This window comes from Heloderma suspectum, chromosome 2 (genome assembly GCF_057233095.1).
Source record: "Heloderma suspectum isolate Gila_16-S chromosome 2, 16-S_ref, whole genome shotgun sequence".
In the NCBI taxonomy this organism is placed as follows: domain Eukaryota; kingdom Metazoa; phylum Chordata; class Lepidosauria; order Squamata; family Helodermatidae; genus Heloderma; species Heloderma suspectum.
The window spans coordinates 20446647-20463756 of NC_139459.1; the positions used below are offsets into that span (position 1 = coordinate 20446647).

Below are 17110 nucleotides of genomic sequence, written 5' to 3' on the forward strand. Positions count from 1 at the left end.
TTGGATGGAGGAGGGATATGGGAACCTTTGTCAGTCAGAGTAACTGGATATCTGTGTTTTCCTGATGTCTAATGCAGAAGGTGGCCATCTCCATCATACACCCTCTGTGAGCTTCTTTGGAGCACTGTCAAGCCACTTGTGAAGAGAGAACAGTGTGGTGTAGTGGCGAGAGCGTTGGACTGGGAGCCCAGAGATCCGGGTTCTAGTCCCCACTCAGCCATGGAAGCTCACTGGGTGACTTTGGGCCAGTCGCACACTCTCAGCCCAACCTACCTCACAGGGTTGTTGTTGTGAGGATAAAATGGAGAGGAGGAGGATAATGTAAGCCGCCTTGGGTTCCTTGCAAGAGGAAAAAAGGCAGGATATAAATGCAATAAATAAATAAATAAATAAACAGTGAATGAGATGGTCCTTTGGTTTGACTAAGGATGTTATAGAAATCCACAACAGATTCAAATGAGATCAGATTTCTTTGAATTTGACCAGCTTTTTCAGAGTCATGTGGACTTGCGGACCATTATTTAAAAACTTTGGGGGAGGATTTGCATATTAGCACAAGTGGAACGAAATCTTCCTACATCCCTTAAAAAAAAAACGGATTCCATCAGTGAGCAAAACAAAACATGCCTGACAATCCATGAAACACAGACAAAATGGATCTAATGAAATCTGTATATCCCTAGGTTTGATCCAACATGGCAACGTGTATATTTCATGCTAATCCCACTGACTGTCAAAGTCTGACTTTGACCCTTTACATCAGGGGTGTTGAACCTCTCCCAGCTTGAGGGCCAAATTAAATTTTAGGGGGGACTGCACAACAGCCAGAAAACCACCCATCTGTTGGGGGGAAGGCCTTTGGGGGAACCAGAGAGGCCTGGATTTGGCCCCGTGAGCCTGAGGCTCTCCACCCATGCTCTACATTAAGCTAAACTTCAGTGACAACTGCATAGTGCAAGCAACCTTCCTTTCACTCTTTGGTAAGCTTTTATAGGGTATTTCTCTTTAGTGACTTATATCCAGCTTTGCAGTCGGTGACTAAGTTTATGAGGGTCATAGGCATAACTGAATCTATCAATGAAGGCATTAACATTCCTCCTAAGTCCACCTGGAGGATCGCCACAAGTATGGAGTGCTCTGGATTCCTGAAAGAGAGGAATTGTGTGTGGGGGAGTTAATCATTAAGGGTTCCAAGAGCGCACACAGTATTCCTTTCAATCAAATACGATACTGTCAAATTGTGTTTTTCAACATGGTGCCCATGAAATGGGGCTGACTGAAGAAAGGGAGAAAAAAGGTCCCATTCCTCTGGTGTTTGTTATGTACATAGTTCGAACAGAAGCCGTGCTGGAACATCCCATGCTGTGTTTTGTTCAGACTAGTGGTGACAAACAGTGCCAACTCCAGGTTTTCAATGAGTCTACCATCTCGCTGCCATTGTCACCAGGGGTTATTGCTCCTCATCCTCTTTCTCATCATTGCTACCACTTGCTTGCTTCACAAGCAGAGAGATCTGGTGAGAAACTAGGTAGTGGTATCTGCTGCTGCTCCTTCTCACCACCACCATTGCCTGGGCCAGAGCAAGAGTTAGGTAAACAAGCAGGTCGCAGTGGTGAAGAGGAGTAGCGAGTGGGCCCCTACTGAGGTGTGGGCCCTCAGCATGTGCCCAACCACACCTACCCTTGACACTGGCCCTGGTGTCAAAGCTCTTTCAGCCCAAGGGCTGGATGCAATTTTGGAGAAGCTCTCAGGAGATGCATTCCAGCAGTGGGCGGGGCTAAAGGCAAAAGGGGTGGGGCTGGAAATAACCAGCATATTTTAGCTTAACCCTTTTACTGCCAGTAACTAAGCCTTAGGAGAGGCATTTCAACCTTTTAGAATGGGAAAAAACTGCACAAAAGCCAGGAAACCACCAAATAATTGGCTGCCAGGGAAAAGGGACATGACCATCTAGGGAACCCCAGAAGGCTACAGTGGGATGCCAGGTGGGCAGGATTTAGCCCACAAGCCTGAAGTTCAACACTCCTAGTTTAAATGTGCCAACTTTCCCAGACTGAAGGGCCAAAATCCATATTAAAAGTGTGCATACAAGTGGGCACTCTTACTTCCTTAGCAAAAGCAGCTTCAAGCTGGGGCCCAATCCAGATTAAAACCATGGTGCATGGGGGGAGGATCATAGAATCACAGAATAGTAGGGTTGGAAGGGGCCTATAAGACCGTCGAGTCCAACCCCCTGCTCAGTGCAGGAATCCAAGTCAAAGCATCCCTGGCAGATGGCTGTCCAGCTTCATCCTGAATGCCTCCAGTGTGGGAGAGCCCACCACCTCCCTAGGTCGTTGCTTCCATTGTCGTATTGCTCCAACAGTCAGGATGTTTTTCCTGATGTTCAGCCGGAATCTGGCTTCCTGTCACTTGAGCCCATTCTTCCGTGTCCTGCAGGATTAAGCCTTTTCATCCATGCCATTTACTCACCAAAAATCCCCCCTCCAAAGTATGATTTGCATTATCTGAACAGTAAGCTATTTAGAGGACTGCTGACAATGGGAATGCTTCCACACTATGGGTTTAGTGTGAAATCACCATACTTCTTTCACTCCTTTTGGGGCATCCACACGATGCTGTCATCCAATTATTCTCATCCTGTATTCACCCCCATCCTTTTTTTCCCTCAGACCACAGTATGTCTGACTTTTTTCATACAAAGAGAAGAACACGATCTTCACAGGAGTAGATACTTTTAGTGCTATTCTATCTTTTTTTTTCCTTTTTTTAATGTCAGCTGTTTTGATGTGGGCTGTGATGTACTGGAAAAAATAAACCTATCACAACTCAGAACACCTTTATTATAACCTTTGCAGTGGGTGCCATTTGGGGATCCCATTTTGTGTGTGTATGTGTGTGTTTAATCAATCTTTCATTACGGTTCATAGATACTATAGTTTGCCGTTACATCCAAACTGGCAAACTTAAAGGGTGCTTCCAGATGAGGCTTTTGGCAGGCAAACGCCCTTCCTCCTGTACAGAGGGTCCAGATGTCGTCAGCTTCCACTTGTAGCCTTTCTTTCTTTTCCCACTACTTCTTTCATTTTCTTTCTTTCCTCAGAAAAAAACATTATGAAAAACAAAATGGAATAGCTACGCAATGGGCCAGTTTGCATGATCACCGCAGCCCAACATGGCTTATTTAAGCCACGGTGAGTTGTGGTGGATGTGAGTGAACATTTTGAATATTCAACCCCCAGTGGGAGGTTACCATAGTTTGTTGTGTCATCCAAACCCAGGTAGCAAGGGTTGTTTGAGGGTTAAGCAACCCTCAAATAACCCTACAACAGACCTCAGTCCTCAAACAACCCCTGCCACCCGGGTTCGGACAACACAACAAGCCGCGGCTGGGGCTTGAATAGGCAATTTGGCACCTGTGGGCACCACGGCTCATCGTGGCTTAAATAAGACATGATGGGCTGCGGTAATCATGGAAACCAGGTCAATGCCTTTTGACTGGTAGGGCCAGGAGCACTCCACCTGGAAGCACCCTAGGATTGCAAATCTCAGCTTAATCCTGGCTTGCAGAGTTCGCACAAACCATGGTTTTGCCAGTTTGGATGTAATGACAAACTACAATTTCCATGAAAGCAGAAGTAATTCATTAAAGCTGAGCATGAAAAGAAAGGGCGGCAGGAAGCGTGCGACCACAGGGCTCCTTCATGTAATACCAAACCATTGTTTGGCATTAACATGTGAAGTAACCTAACCAAGTTATAAAGAACTCATCTGGCTTCCAGGTTGGAAAAGACCGTGGGTATTAAATCATGTTCTGCAATACAAGCAATAGAAACACTTACTCTGGATGGGGAGAACAGGCGTAACCAGAAGGGAAGCTGCTACCACGTACATAAGCTGGAGATGGAGGACAGTTTGGGTGATCCACACTGATAGCTAAGGGGCAAAACAAAACAATGCAAAATCTATTCAAACAGGAAGACGCGTTGACCTGAACACAGTTCAAATAACAAAGCAATGATTTCTCAGAACAATATATAACCATGCTGCCTGGGGATGATAGCTGTTGTAGTCCAACATATACTGGGAGGGGGCCAGGTTGGGGGATGGCTGCTATAGTAGTGAACGTGGACCAGAAAGACCCGGGTTTAAATTCCTGCTCAGCCATGAAGTTCACTAGGTGACTTTGGGTGAGTCACTATCTTTCTGTCTAATTTACCTTGCAGGTTTGTTGCTAAGGTAAAAAGAGGAACATACACTGTCCTGACCGCCACAGGTAAATAAAAAGTGATCTTTGGGGGGCTGATGGAGGCTGAACTGCTTGTCTTCTGGACTATTCTTTCTTAGTGAGCAATCCCATGGCCCCTAGACATTGTCTGAGGAGCTACAGGATACTGGGGATTTCCCCCTCCGAAGTCAGAGTCAGTGCTGACCTTGGAAGGGGGCGGTAGAGATACAGCCCCACTGACCCACCCGCAGGTGATATGGAAAGAACCCTGCTGGCTGCCCTCCAAGCTCAGAAAAGTGACCTCGGAGGGGGGGGAAAGCAGGCATTTTGGTGGGTGGGAGCAGAGGAGGCCAGAGAGGCCAGGATACACCACTAGATGGGCAAAAAAGCCCATCTAACAAAAAATACAGGGTGGCGAAGATCACCTCTGCTGCTCCTCCCACCCTGCATTGGATGATCAGAAGCCTCAGAGTTTGGGGGCTTCAGATCATCGGGGGCTCAACAGAATTGCACCCTTACAGTTCTATCATACAATTCTTCCAGAGAGCTCAACACAGCTTACGTGGAGATTATCCCATTGGAGCATTCCATTGAGGGGAATTACCAGATATTTCATTCATAATGTATATCTCATGCACACACACACACACACACACACACACACACACACACCATTCATTAACCCCTTCCCAATGAATAATGATTACTTACAGTTTGTCATCATTAAATTTCCACCATATTTTTTAATGTGCACTACGTAGACAAAATCTCTTGGCGAAATCAGCCCAAAGCCATAACTGTGTGTAATACTGTGGAAAATGAAAGTGTCCTATAATTTAATAATAAAAAAAATATTAAACCATAAGTGAAAGTGCTCTACAACAAATCAAAAGAGTTAGGGTGTCAGACCTAAACATTCTGGCCTCCAGCAGTGGAACATGCTTAAAAGAAAAAACAGTTTAAGATTCTGATGTTAGACATCATCAGCAAAATGACCTTATCAGATATTGGATTGCAAAACAAGGCTAATTTTTTTTTTAATTGATGCATATGTTCCCAAGGATGGGGGCTTAAAGTTCAGTACAGAATTTCATTGATGTAGTGCAGGGAACGTGTGGTCCTCCAGATGTTAGACTGCAACTTCCATCATCCCTCCCCACTGGCAGACCGCAGAGTCTAGGGCTGATAGGAGTTATGGTCCAACAACCTCTGGAGGGCTACATGTCCCCCATTATTGCTGTCATGGAAGGGTGGAAATAAAAATGCCATTTTGCAGCAACTGAATAAAGAAATGGAATTGAGAGGGATGGAACCTGCCTCTACCTCTAATGGAATATGCTCTTCCACTAAGGTATGGGCCCCATTGGTGGTGGCAGAGGAGGAGTTTAGAAAGAATTGCCTATCTCCTGTCAGCTGCTTCTAATCACCCACTCTCCAATGCTGTTTGGCCAAGAGAAACACTGCTTGATGTTTCAAAACATTGTTTCATGAAACATGCCATTCTGGCCAGACATATACTGCCTCTGCACATGGAGTTTCCTTTAGCTGAGAGCTTCCAGTGTTATTCTCTAAAAGGGCTCTCTGTTGGAGCCTAATTAATTGTGATGTGTGTTACAGAGCTTTAGGATATGTCGCTGATTTTTGTTAAACAGCCAGCAGGGGTTGGGTGGGAGGTATGGATTATGGGAGCTGTAGTCCAACGCATCTTGAGGATGCCAGTTTGGAGAAGGCTAAGATGATATAGGAAACCATCCCTGTCAAAATCCTCACTTCTATACAGCAATCAAAAGCATCAAAACTTTGTCCCCCATTTCAGCTCCACTAGAAGCCCAAAGTCTAAGCTGAGAAAAACCAAAACTCCAGTGTTTGGAAGGAAGCTATACATTAACTTACTGAATCACCTGGTCAATTCTTTCTACAAGTTTGTATGACTGTACTGCCTTGTCCCACTTGCTGCGGTACTCGGGAAGGTAAATGAAAGGAAAGAGTTTATCAGCCGGTATTTCCATTAGCGCTTCAGCACGATACCTAGAAACAAATATTCCCACGTTATTTAGTTTATATCTTGAACTGAGGTCTGGTCTAGAAATGTAGGAGAATGAGGCGGAAGACCGAAGTGGCAAAATTCCAGATTGCAGAAAAAAAGAAAAGAAGGGACAGCATTAATGCAGAGAGAGAATATTAAGGACGCAAGCCTGTCCACCTCCAAACTCAGAGGCCTATCCCTCCGCACTTCAGCCGCCCTGCATTTGCAGCTAGACAGCCAATTTCGTGGGAAGCGGGGGGGGGGGGGAGGCGGAGGCTGGATGACACATAGGAAGCGTCGGAAAGGCACTTCCAGCCTCCCCGCCCCGCCCCCAGGAACGCCCCGTTTTCACTGCTTCGTGCTGCTCTTACGAGTGCGGGCCAATCTGCTCTGCCTTATAGGCAGCGGGGGGGGGGGGTCCCTGTGTAGCTGCTGACTAATGGCCATAGGATTATTTATTTATTTATTTATTTATTGCATTTATACCCCGCCTTTCTCCCTCTTGCAAGGAACTCAAGGCGGCTTACATTATCCTCCTCCTCACCATTGTATCCTCACAACAACAACCCTGTGAGGTAGGTTGGGCTGAGAGTCTGTGACTGGCCCAAAGTCACCCAGTAAGCTTCCATGGCCAAGTGGGGACTAGAACCCGGATCTCCCGGCTCCCAGTCCGTCACTCTCACCACTACACTACACTGGCACAGGATTGCACCCTGCATTTACTAACTTCTGGTTTATTAAACCCAACACGTTTACAGTCTTCACCTGGGCACTTAAAGCAATACTCAGCATTTTGTTCCTGCCCCATCCAAGAGCAGGGGCACAGTAGACATCCTAGGGCAGCCTTTCTCGAACTGGTGTCCTGTGGATGTTTTGGATTACACCTCCTATCCTCCCCAGCTGCCAATGGGATGATGGGAGTTGTCATCCAACACATCTGGAAGGCTGTGTCAAGGCCACACTACATGGGACCTTAACTTTGTAATTCTGGGTTTGTCTATTTTTCATAACTTATCTGGACCTTAGCACAGACAGTGGGGGGTCTTTAATCCATTGCCCCCTGCTGAAGTCCCAATACAAGATCAGTAGCCCATGCCTGCATTTACATGACAAAATAAGGTCCCATTCATGGCTATTGGCAACGCTTTTCTGTGTTATTAGGTTTGTTCTCACATGCTGCAGGGCTCAGCTGCAAGCAGCCCTTATTCCTGCCCTCACTAACAAAGGACACCATCAAGAAATTTTTAAAAAGGCAAACTTCCACCTACATTGCGTCATTCTTAGCTTCATGGAATGTTTGATGGGTCAATCGACTGTCATCGTGTTAGCTCTGGGCTTCCTGGGATGAGGGAGTGACTTTTAATCCCGTTTAGTCTGCAATAGGAATATGGCAGCTATGCTATGCTGCCTGTGGGATGATGGGAGGTGTAGTCCAACACATCCGGAGGGCACCAGGCTGAGGAAGGCTGGAATACAGCCATCATCATTAACAGGTCTCGGAATGGAGAAGACACTCCTCATGGGTTTTTGATGCTGCGTTTCAGCAAGAGGGCATAGAAGAAAGCAAAAATGTATGTACTTACAGGGTTCCAGGGAAGCATGTTGAAGGCTTTGATGACACTGAAATATATTTCTCAGGATGACAATAAAGGAAAGGAAACAAGAATGAAATGCCTCTGCTTCTAAAATATCAATACCTTTTTATTGTTAAAAAAACAACTTGTTACTTTACTTCTATCAGTGCAATCCTATACAAGTTACTCAGAAGTAAGCCCCATTGAGTTTAATGGGAGTTACTCTCAGGTAAGTGACACCTAAATCAGGCTCACTCTCCTCATTGCTAGTAAGAATAAGAATTCGGTCCTCCTACTTCTTTTAAGCCACAGTTAACCAATACAGACATACGTGGCCAGGAGGACTACCGAAACTTGGCACGGGCTAGTAAATTTTTTGGTCTTATTTCCAAGTGAAAAATAGTTTAGACAAGATGCAATGTTCTTACTGTATGTTTTAGCACTTTCCAATCTGTTTTATCTTCGACATATGCAAGAACTTTTGTGGAGACGTCTTCTGCGATTTTCTTATAGTCCATCTATCTGTAAAGACATCAGAGCGATGCGTAGATAACTATGGCACATCACAAACAGAAGGTGAGAAAACGCCATCTTTTCTTCATTGCACAAAGCATCTTGATTGCATGGAGTGTGTCAGTGTAAGAAATGCTAAAATCTAACTCCTAACATTGCATCCCACTCTCCTAACATTCTGTCACACTTTAGGGAGACTTAAGAAATAGAACCCAGGATGGGGCCTATGCAGACAAGATCACGCTTGATTTTCAAAAACTGGTGCCATCAGAGGCAGGGAGCAAGTTTTGCCTCCATCCAAATGTCGTCACTCTTTACTTTTTCAGTGTAAGTGAATGGTTTCCATTCACTCCTGTGGGGAAGCTCAGCACCACAAAACAGTTCTTGCTCCACTCCCAATTTGCCCTGCACCATTGATCCCTACTGAGGATCCCAGCCTTCTCAGCTGCCACTCCCAGGCTGTGGAACTCGCTCCCTAGAGAAGCTAAGTTGCCTCTTTCTCTGCTGCCCTTCAACCGGCAGGCAAACACCTTTTTATTCAAGCAGGCCTTTGGAATGCATGAGGGTCTGTTGAGTTGGGCACTGTTTTTATTGTGTTTTTAATTGTGGGTTGGGTGCTGTTTTTATTGTGTTTTTATTGTTTTTAATTGTGGGTTGGGTGCTGTTTTTATCCTGTTATTGTTGTGTGTTCAATGTATTTGTCTTATTGTTTTAATCACGTTTTATTTATCTATGATTGTAAGACACCTTGAGTGCCATTTTCTTGGCAGAAAGGCAAGATACAAATCAAATCAATCAATAACTCCTATGACCCACTTGTGTACAACATTTGCTGTCAAAAGGCTATTTGGGGTGCACAGCTATTCAAAAGCCACGCACTTGGAAATATTGCTGAATTGAGTGAAAGTAAAATCTGATTTCTGGCACAACCTTCTTCCCACACAGAACTTCCCAGCCACTAAGGTCCTTTTTGAGGCCATTCTTCAGGTTCCCCTTCCTTCAAATGGAACAGGGTCCTTTCAGTTGTGTCTCCCTGACTCTAGAACTCTCTGGAACACTCTCCCCACAGAAGCTTTCTTGGCACTAAGCCTGATGTCCTTTCTGCATTAGGCAGCCCTTTTTTTATTTTTCAAGGCCTTTTAGAGAAAAGAATTTGTTACACATAGTTTAACCTGGCCTCTGTGATATTTTCTGCTTCTGCTGCTTTATGCTGTTTTCCATGTATTTGTTGTTGTTTTACAGTACAATTCTATGTATGCTTACTCAGAAGAAAATCCGTTGAGGATCAGTGTAGTTTACTTCCAAGTAAGTGTGCATAGGATTGTAGCCTTACAGCACAATCCCACACAAACTGGAGAGGGTTCAGAGGAGGGCAACAAAGATGATCAGGGGACTGGAAACAAAGCCCTATGAGGAGATACTGAAAGAAGTGGGCATGTTTAGCCTTGAGAAGAGAAGACTGAGGGGAGATATGATAGCACTCTTCACGTACTTGCAAGGTTGTCACAAAGAGGAAGGCCAGGATCTCTTCTCGATCATCCCAGAGCGCAGGACACAGAATAATGGGCTGAAGTTACAGGAAGCCAGATTCCGGCTGAACATCAGGAAAAACTTCCTGACTGTTAGAGCAATATGACAATGGAACCAATGACCTAGGGAGGTGGTGGGCTCTCCCACACTGGAGGCCTTCAAGACAAGGCTGGACAGCCATCTGTCAGGGATGCTCTGACTTGGATTCCTGCACTGAGCAGGGGGTTGGACTCGATGGCCTTGTAGGCCCCTTCCAACCCTACTATTCTATGACATGTCTACTCCAAGGTACAGTCAGGGCCAGAAATATTGGAACAAGGATAACTGTTTTGGCATTTGGCCTCTGTACGCCACCACATTGAAGTTGAAAGGAAACACACCCAGATGGGAGTGAAGTCAGGACTTTCAACTGTAATTCAAGGGGTGTGACAAAAGGGGGGCACTAACCATTCGGGAAGTACAGCCAGTGGCATACACACACACCCATCGTTGGTGGCTCATAAGTAATGGAACAAACCAACATCATTTCAAACTTAAGGATCGCCTTTAATACCTGGATGAAAATCCTTTGCAGTCAATGACTGCCTGAAGTCTGGAACCCATGGACATGACCAAATGCTGAGTTTCCTCCCTCGAGATCCTTTGCCAGGTCTTTACTGCAGCTGCCTTCAGCTGCTGCTTGTTTGTGGGTCTTTCTGCCTTCAGTCTTGTTTTCAGTAAGTGAAAAGCATGCTCTCTTGGGTTGAGATCAGATGACTGACTTGGCTATTGAAGAACATCCCACTTCTTTGCCTTCAGAAACTCTTGGGTAGCTTTGGCTGTATGTTTTGGGTCATTATCCATCTGCAATATGAAGCAGCGTCTTATCAGTTTGGCAGCATTCAGCTGAATTTGAGCAGAAAGTATAGCCCTATACACTTCAGAATTCATCCTGCTGCTTTGATCAGCAATCAGGTCATCCATAAACACCAGTGACCCGTTTCCATTGGCAGCCATACATGCCCATGCCATAACACTGCCTCCACCATGTTTGACAGATGATGTGGTATGCTTTGGATCATGAGCTGTTCCTTTCCTTCTCTATACTTTTCTCTTCCCATCATTCTGGTACAAGTTAATCTTGGTTTCATCAGTCCAGATAATCTTATTCCAGAACTGGGCAGGCTTTTTTAGGTGTTTGAAGGCAAAGGCTAATCTGGCCTGTCTGTTCTTGAGCATTACCAGTGGTTTGCACCTTGTTGTGAAGCCACTGTATTTACATTCATAAAGCCATCTCTTGACTGTAGATGTTGACAATGACATGCCTACCTCCACAAGAGCATTCTTGACCTGGCTAGATGTTGTGGAAGGGTTCCTCTTCACCATGAGCAGAATTCTGCGATCATCTACTTTAGTTGTCTTCCGTGGTCTTCCAGGCCTTTTGCTGTTGCTGAGCGTGCCAGTTAATTCCTTCTTTTCCAGGATGTTCCAGACTGTTGTGTTGGCCACTTCCACTGTTTTTGCTATCTCTCTGATGTTTATTTTGTTTCCTCAGCCTAGTGATGGCCTCCTTCACTCACATGGACACCTCTTTGGGCCTCATGTTGGGAGTTCCAGTGAACAGCTTCCAAATGCAAATGTAACACTCAGAACCACCTCCAGGCCTTTCATCTGCTTGATTGGTCATGGGGCACCCAGGAAACAGGCCACACCTGGCCATGCAGCTGCTTGTCAGCCATTCGTTCCATTACTTATGAGCCACCAACGATGGGTGTGTGTGTGTATGCCATTGGCTGTACTTCCTGAATGGTTAGTGCCCCACTTTTGTCACACCCCTTGAATTACAGCTGAAAGTCCTGACTTTGCTCCCATCTGGGTGTGTTTCCTTTCAACTTCAGTGTGGTGGTGTACAGAGGCCAACTGCCAAAACAGTTATCCTCGTTCCAATATTTCTGGCCCTGACTGTATGTCCCACTCAATGAAATGGAACTTACTCTCAGGTAAGTGTATATAGGATTGCAGCCTTAATCTTTTAGCTATGGTAGCAGCTCCAAATGTGTTTTATCTGAAGAGTGGGATATAAATTCCATAAGCAAATTACAAAACCCTGAGCCCTGGGTGGCCCCACCAGAGTAAAAGGATCTCTCTGTGCACTCCATTTGGGGAGTGTGTAGCTGTTCCAATCTCAGGTTCCAGTGTGTGTTTCCAGCACGAGGGATGGCGACACCCTGCTGGAGAGAGTGTTGTGCAAGCATGATCTTTCAACTGTGCAACAATATACAGCAGCATAATATGAAATGGGGGTGCTCTGAAGGCTATTTTAGGGTGCAGAGGTGATCAGAGCTCTTATTTGTACATGTGTTTCCAGTGTGAGGGACATGGGCAGCCCACTTGAGGATGTGCAAACCATTTTATTTTATTTATTTCTGCACTGAGCAGCTGCAGACTGGAGCTCAGAGAAGACAGCGGCGCGTCTTTAAGTGTCAGAGACTGGAGAAAGGGTTTTCCAGGACAAAACACCATGGCCTCCAGGGAAGCTTGACCCCTGACATTCTCTGGTTGTAGGAATTCAGCTTTGCAGTTATCAAGATCCGTATTAATGTAATACCTTTATTGGGCGAACCAAAAGATGACAAAATGTACACGGTTTTGAGATCTCCAGATCTCTTCATTCATTCATTCATTCATTTATTTATTTATTGCATTTATATCCGGCCGTTTTTCCTCTTGCAAGGAACCCAAGGCGGCTTACATGATCCTCCTCCTCTCCCTTTTATCCTCACAACAACAACCCTGTGAGGTAGGTTGGGCTGAGAGTCTGTGACTGGCCCAAAGTCACCCAGTGAGCTTCCAGGGCCGAGTGGGGACTAGAACCCGGATCTCTGGGCTCCCAGTCCAGGCAAAAGCAGATCGGCGGGGGAAGGAGGCTGACTACATGATCACAGCCTTGAGATGGAATGGGGGGAAAGGGGTCTGTAGACATTCAACATCAAGTCAGCCTACACACACACACACACACACACCCCCCTCTCTGCTTTTTTTAAAGCTTGCCTGATGAAGAGACCTGGAGACCTGGAAAGCTTGCACATTTTTGTGATCTTTTGGTTGGCCTAATAGTGGCATTCTCCAGCAAAGGAGATCGTTACCTTGTCGTGGTGCTGGAGCACCTCAGTGACATCATGAGCTAAACCGTGAAGGGACACCCAAGACGGGAAGGTCATGGCAGAGAGGTCAGACTAAATACGATCCCTGGGGAAGGAAACGGCAACCCACCCCAGTATTCTTGCCATGAAAACTAAATGGATCAGTACAACCAGAGGTATGTCGGTATACTATTGGAAGATGGGACTCCCAGGTCGGAAGATGGTAAAAATGCTACTGGGGAGGAACAGAGGATAAGTTCAACTAGCCCCAGATGTGGTGACGCAGCTCAAAGCCGAAAGGACAGCTAGCAGCCGATGGTGCTGGTTGTGAACGACAAATCCGATGTTCTAAAGATCAACACACCATAGGAACCTGGAATGTAAGATCTATGAGCCAGGGCAAATTGGATGTGGTTATTGGGGAGATGTCAAGATTAAATATAGACATTTTGGGTGTCAGTGAACTGAAATGGACTGGAATGGGCCATTTCACATCAGATGACCACCAGATCTACTACTGTGGACAAGAGGAGCACAGAAGAAATGGAGTAGCCTTCATAATTAATGATAAAGTGGCTAAAGCAGTGCTTGGATACAATCCAAAAAATGACAGCATGATCTCTATTCGAATTCAGGGTAAGCCATTTAACATCGCAGTGATCCAAATATACGCCCCAACCATACATGCTGAAGAAGCAGAAGTAGATCAGTTCTATGAGGATCTGCAGCATCTACTGGATAGTACGCCAAAAAAAGATGTTATTTTCATTACAGGAGACTGGAATGCTAAGGTGGGTAGTCAAACGACACCTGGAATTACAGGCAAGCATGGTCTGGGAGAACAAAATGAAGCAGGACATAGGCTGATAGAATGTTGCCAAGACAACTCACTGTGCATAACAAACACTCTCTTCCAACAACCTAAGAGACGACTTTATACATGGACTTCACCAGACGGTCGACACCAAAATCAGACTGACTACATCCTTTGTAGCCAAAGGTGGCGGACATCTATGCAGTTGGTAAAAGCAAGACCTGGAGCTGATTGTAGTTCAGATCATGAACTTCTTATTGCACCATTTAGAATCAGACTAAAGAGAATAGGGAAGACCCACAGATCAGTTAGATATGAGCTCACTAATATTCCTCATGAATATGAAGTCGAGGTGAAGAATAGATTTAAGGGACTAGATTTAGTAGATAGGGTCCCGGAAGAACTATGGACAGAAGTTCGCAACATTGTTCAGGAGGCGGCAACAAAAACGTCCCAAAGAAAAAGAAAACCAAGAAGGCAAGATGGCTGTCTGCTGAGGCACTGGAAGCAACCCAAGAAAGAAGGAAAGCAAAAGGCAACAGTGATAGGGGGAGATATGCCCAATTAAATGCAAAATTCCAGAGGTTAGCCAGAAGAGATAAGGAATTATTTTTAAACAAGCAATGCGCGGAAGCGGAAGAAGATAACAGAATAGGAAGGACAAGAGACCTCTTCCAGAAAATTAGAAACATCGGAGGTAAATTCCAGGCAAAAATGGGTATGATCAAAAACAAAGATGGCAAGGACCTAACAGAAGCAGAAGAGATCAAGAAAAGGTGGCAAGAATATACGGAAGATCTGTAGAGGAAGGATAACAACATCGGGGATAGATTTGACGGTGTGGTCAGTGAACTAGAGCCAGACATCCTGAAGAGTGAGGTTGAATGGGCCTTAAGAAGCATTGCTAATAACAAGGCAGCAGGAGATGACAATATCCCAGGTGAACTGTTTAAAATCTTGCAAGATGATGCCGTCAAGGTGATGCATGCCATATGCCAGCAAATTTGGAAAACACAAGAATGGCCAACAGATTGGAAAAAATCAACTTATATCCCCATAACAAAAAAGGGAAGCACCAAAGAATATTCAAACTATCGAACAGTGGCACTTATTTCACATGCCAGTAAGGTAATGCTCAAGATCTTGCAAGGTAGACTCCAGCAATTCATGGAACGAGAATTGCCAGATGTACAAGCTGGGTTTAGAAAAGGCAGAGGAACTAGAGACCAAATTGCCAATATCCACTGGATAATGGAGAAAGCCAGGGAGTTTCAGAAAAACATCTATTTCTGTTTTATTGACTATTCTAAAGCCTTTGTGTGGATCATCACAAATTGTGGCAAGTTCTTGGTGGTATGGGGATACCAAGTCATCTTGTCTGCCTCCTGAGGAATCTGTATAACGACCAAGTAGCAACGGTAAGAACAGACCACGGAACAACGGACTGGTTTAAGATTGGGAAAGGAGTACGGCAGGGTTGTATACTCTCACCCTACCTATTCAACCTGTACGCAGAACACATCATGCGACGTGCTGGGCTTGATGAATCCAAGGCTGGAGTTAAAATCGCTGGAAGAAACATTAACCATCTCTGATATGCAGATGATACCACTTTGATGGCTGAAAGCGAGGAGGAGCTGAGGAACCTCATGACGAAGGTGAAAGAAGAAAGTGCAAAAGCTGGGTTGCAGTTAAACCTCAAGAAAACCAAGATTATGGCAACCAGCTTGATTGATAACTGGCAAATAGAGAAAATGTGGAGGCAGTGACAGACTTTGTCTTTCTAGGCGCAAAGATTACTGCAATGCTGACTGCAGCCAGGAAATCAGAAGACGTTTACTTCTTGGGAGGACAGAAATGACAAATCTTGATAAAATAGTGAAGAGCAGAGACATCACACTGACAACAAAGGTCCGCATAGTGAAAGCAATGGTATTCCCCGTAGTAACCTATGGCTGTGAGAGCTGGACCATAAGGAAGGCTGAGCGAAGGAAGATAGATGCTTTTGAACTGTGGTGCTGGAGGAAAGTTCTGAGAGTGCCTTGGACTGCAAGAAGATCAAACCAGTCCATACTCCAGGAAATAAAGCCAGACTGCTCACTTGAGGGAATGATATTAAAGGCAAAACTGAAGGACTTTGGCCACATAATGAGGACACCCTGGAGAAGATGCTGATGCTAGGGAAAGTGGAAGGCAAAAGGAAGAGGCGCCGACCAAGGGCAAGATGGATGGATGATATTCTGGAGGTGATGGACTCAACCTTGGGGGAACTGGGGGTGTTGACGGCCTACAGGAAGCTCTGGCGTGGGCTGGTCCATGAAGTCACGAAGGGTCGGAAGCGACTGACCGAATAAACAACAACAATAGTGGCATTACACTAATACGGGTTTTGGCATTCTTCTTATGGCCATCACTGCAATCTTTGCTTTTTGTGTGACTGAGATTATCAAAGAATCACAGGCCTGGGGACAAGAGTGGGCAGATTACAGATTGTTGACTGCAGCTCATTGGTCTAACACAGGTTCCTTCTCCTGCTAAACTCCATCTCTCCTTCCTTACAGATGGCTCTATCCACCCCAAAGGAGAATTGTGATGGAGTGGGATCAGTGGTGCAGCTGGGTCATTTTAGATGCTGGCCTTAATGGTCTTACTAGGACCCCCTTTCTATGGCCGTATGTATTCAGCTGCGAAGCACACAGCTCACATTTCTCTTCTCCTCTCCCCCAACTGCCATTCCATGCTTTACAACTGCTTCTACATTCCTTTTATGTCGGAATGTTTGCCAACCCTGATTTTGAAATAATAATAACAATAATAATACTCTGAGCACGTGCAGTTTTGCATTTTAGGCTCTCTCCAATCCTAACCCCATGATGAGTACAGGAATGCAACGGAGTTGGCTTCTGCGACCCTGACGCTTTCATCGCCTGCTGCTCTCTGGGTGGTCATTTGGGGGGGGGCTGAGCTGCGGGAGCCCCTGGACTTGGGCCCCAAGGCCTAGCCCTAGCTGCCCCACGGAGTAGGATGCCGCGACATGCAGCGGCATCTACCCTCACCTGAATGCTGGCTCGGAGCATCCCTTCCAGCCTCGTCGCGTTCGTCCTCCTCCTAGTTGTAACTCCCTGATCTCAACAGCGGGGGGCGATGTGGCTCAGGAGCTTTGTGATGCGTTCGGCCGCGGGGCGTGCCGGGAGTTGTGGTCCTAGCGGCGCTGCTCCGGAACGTTTACGTGGGCCTGGCGGGGGAGAATGAACAATGGCCGTGAAAGCTAGGGCAGCGGCCGAGCATGCGCAGTTGAGCCCG

General features: G+C 45.7%; 1 protein-coding gene across 3 annotated transcripts; it reads right to left on the reverse strand.

The window, feature by feature from the left end:
* Positions 1-655: 655 nt before the first annotated feature.
* STARD6 (StAR related lipid transfer domain containing 6) lies at positions 656-16937 on the reverse strand. 3 transcript variants are annotated; one of them, XM_084832924.1, is made up of 7 exons: positions 16864-16937; positions 8257-8350; positions 7838-7887; positions 6130-6256; positions 4940-5057; positions 3843-3936; positions 656-1145 (listed from the first exon to the last, which is right to left on the reverse strand). In XM_084832924.1, the coding sequence occupies exons 2-7, from the start codon at positions 8344-8346 to the stop codon at positions 989-991; spliced, it is 636 nt and encodes a 211-aa protein (XP_084689050.1). In that variant the 5' UTR covers positions 8347-8350; positions 16864-16937; the 3' UTR covers positions 656-988. The 3 variants fall into 3 exon arrangements, with proteins under 3 accessions (XP_084689050.1, XP_084689051.1, XP_084689052.1); XM_084832925.1 differs by having other exon boundaries at positions 662-1145; positions 4940-5037; positions 6122-6256; XM_084832926.1 differs by lacking the exon at positions 4940-5057 and having other exon boundaries at positions 967-1145.
* Positions 16938-17110: the final 173 nt, after the last annotated feature.

Excerpts from the sequence above, each read along its gene's own strand:
- STARD6 (XM_084832924.1), bottom strand. The coding sequence starts at position 8,346 with ATGGACTATAAGAAAATCGCAGAAGACGTCTCCACAAAAGTTCTTGCA. Across the intron at positions 7,888-8,256 it reads GGAAAGTGCTAAAACATACA|AAATATATTTCAGTGTCATC; the intron begins GTAAGAACATTG and ends TGTCATCCTGAG. Across the intron at positions 6,257-7,837 it reads ACATGCTTCCCTGGAACCCT|GTATCGTGCTGAAGCGCTAA; the intron begins GTAAGTACATAC and ends ATTTGTTTCTAG.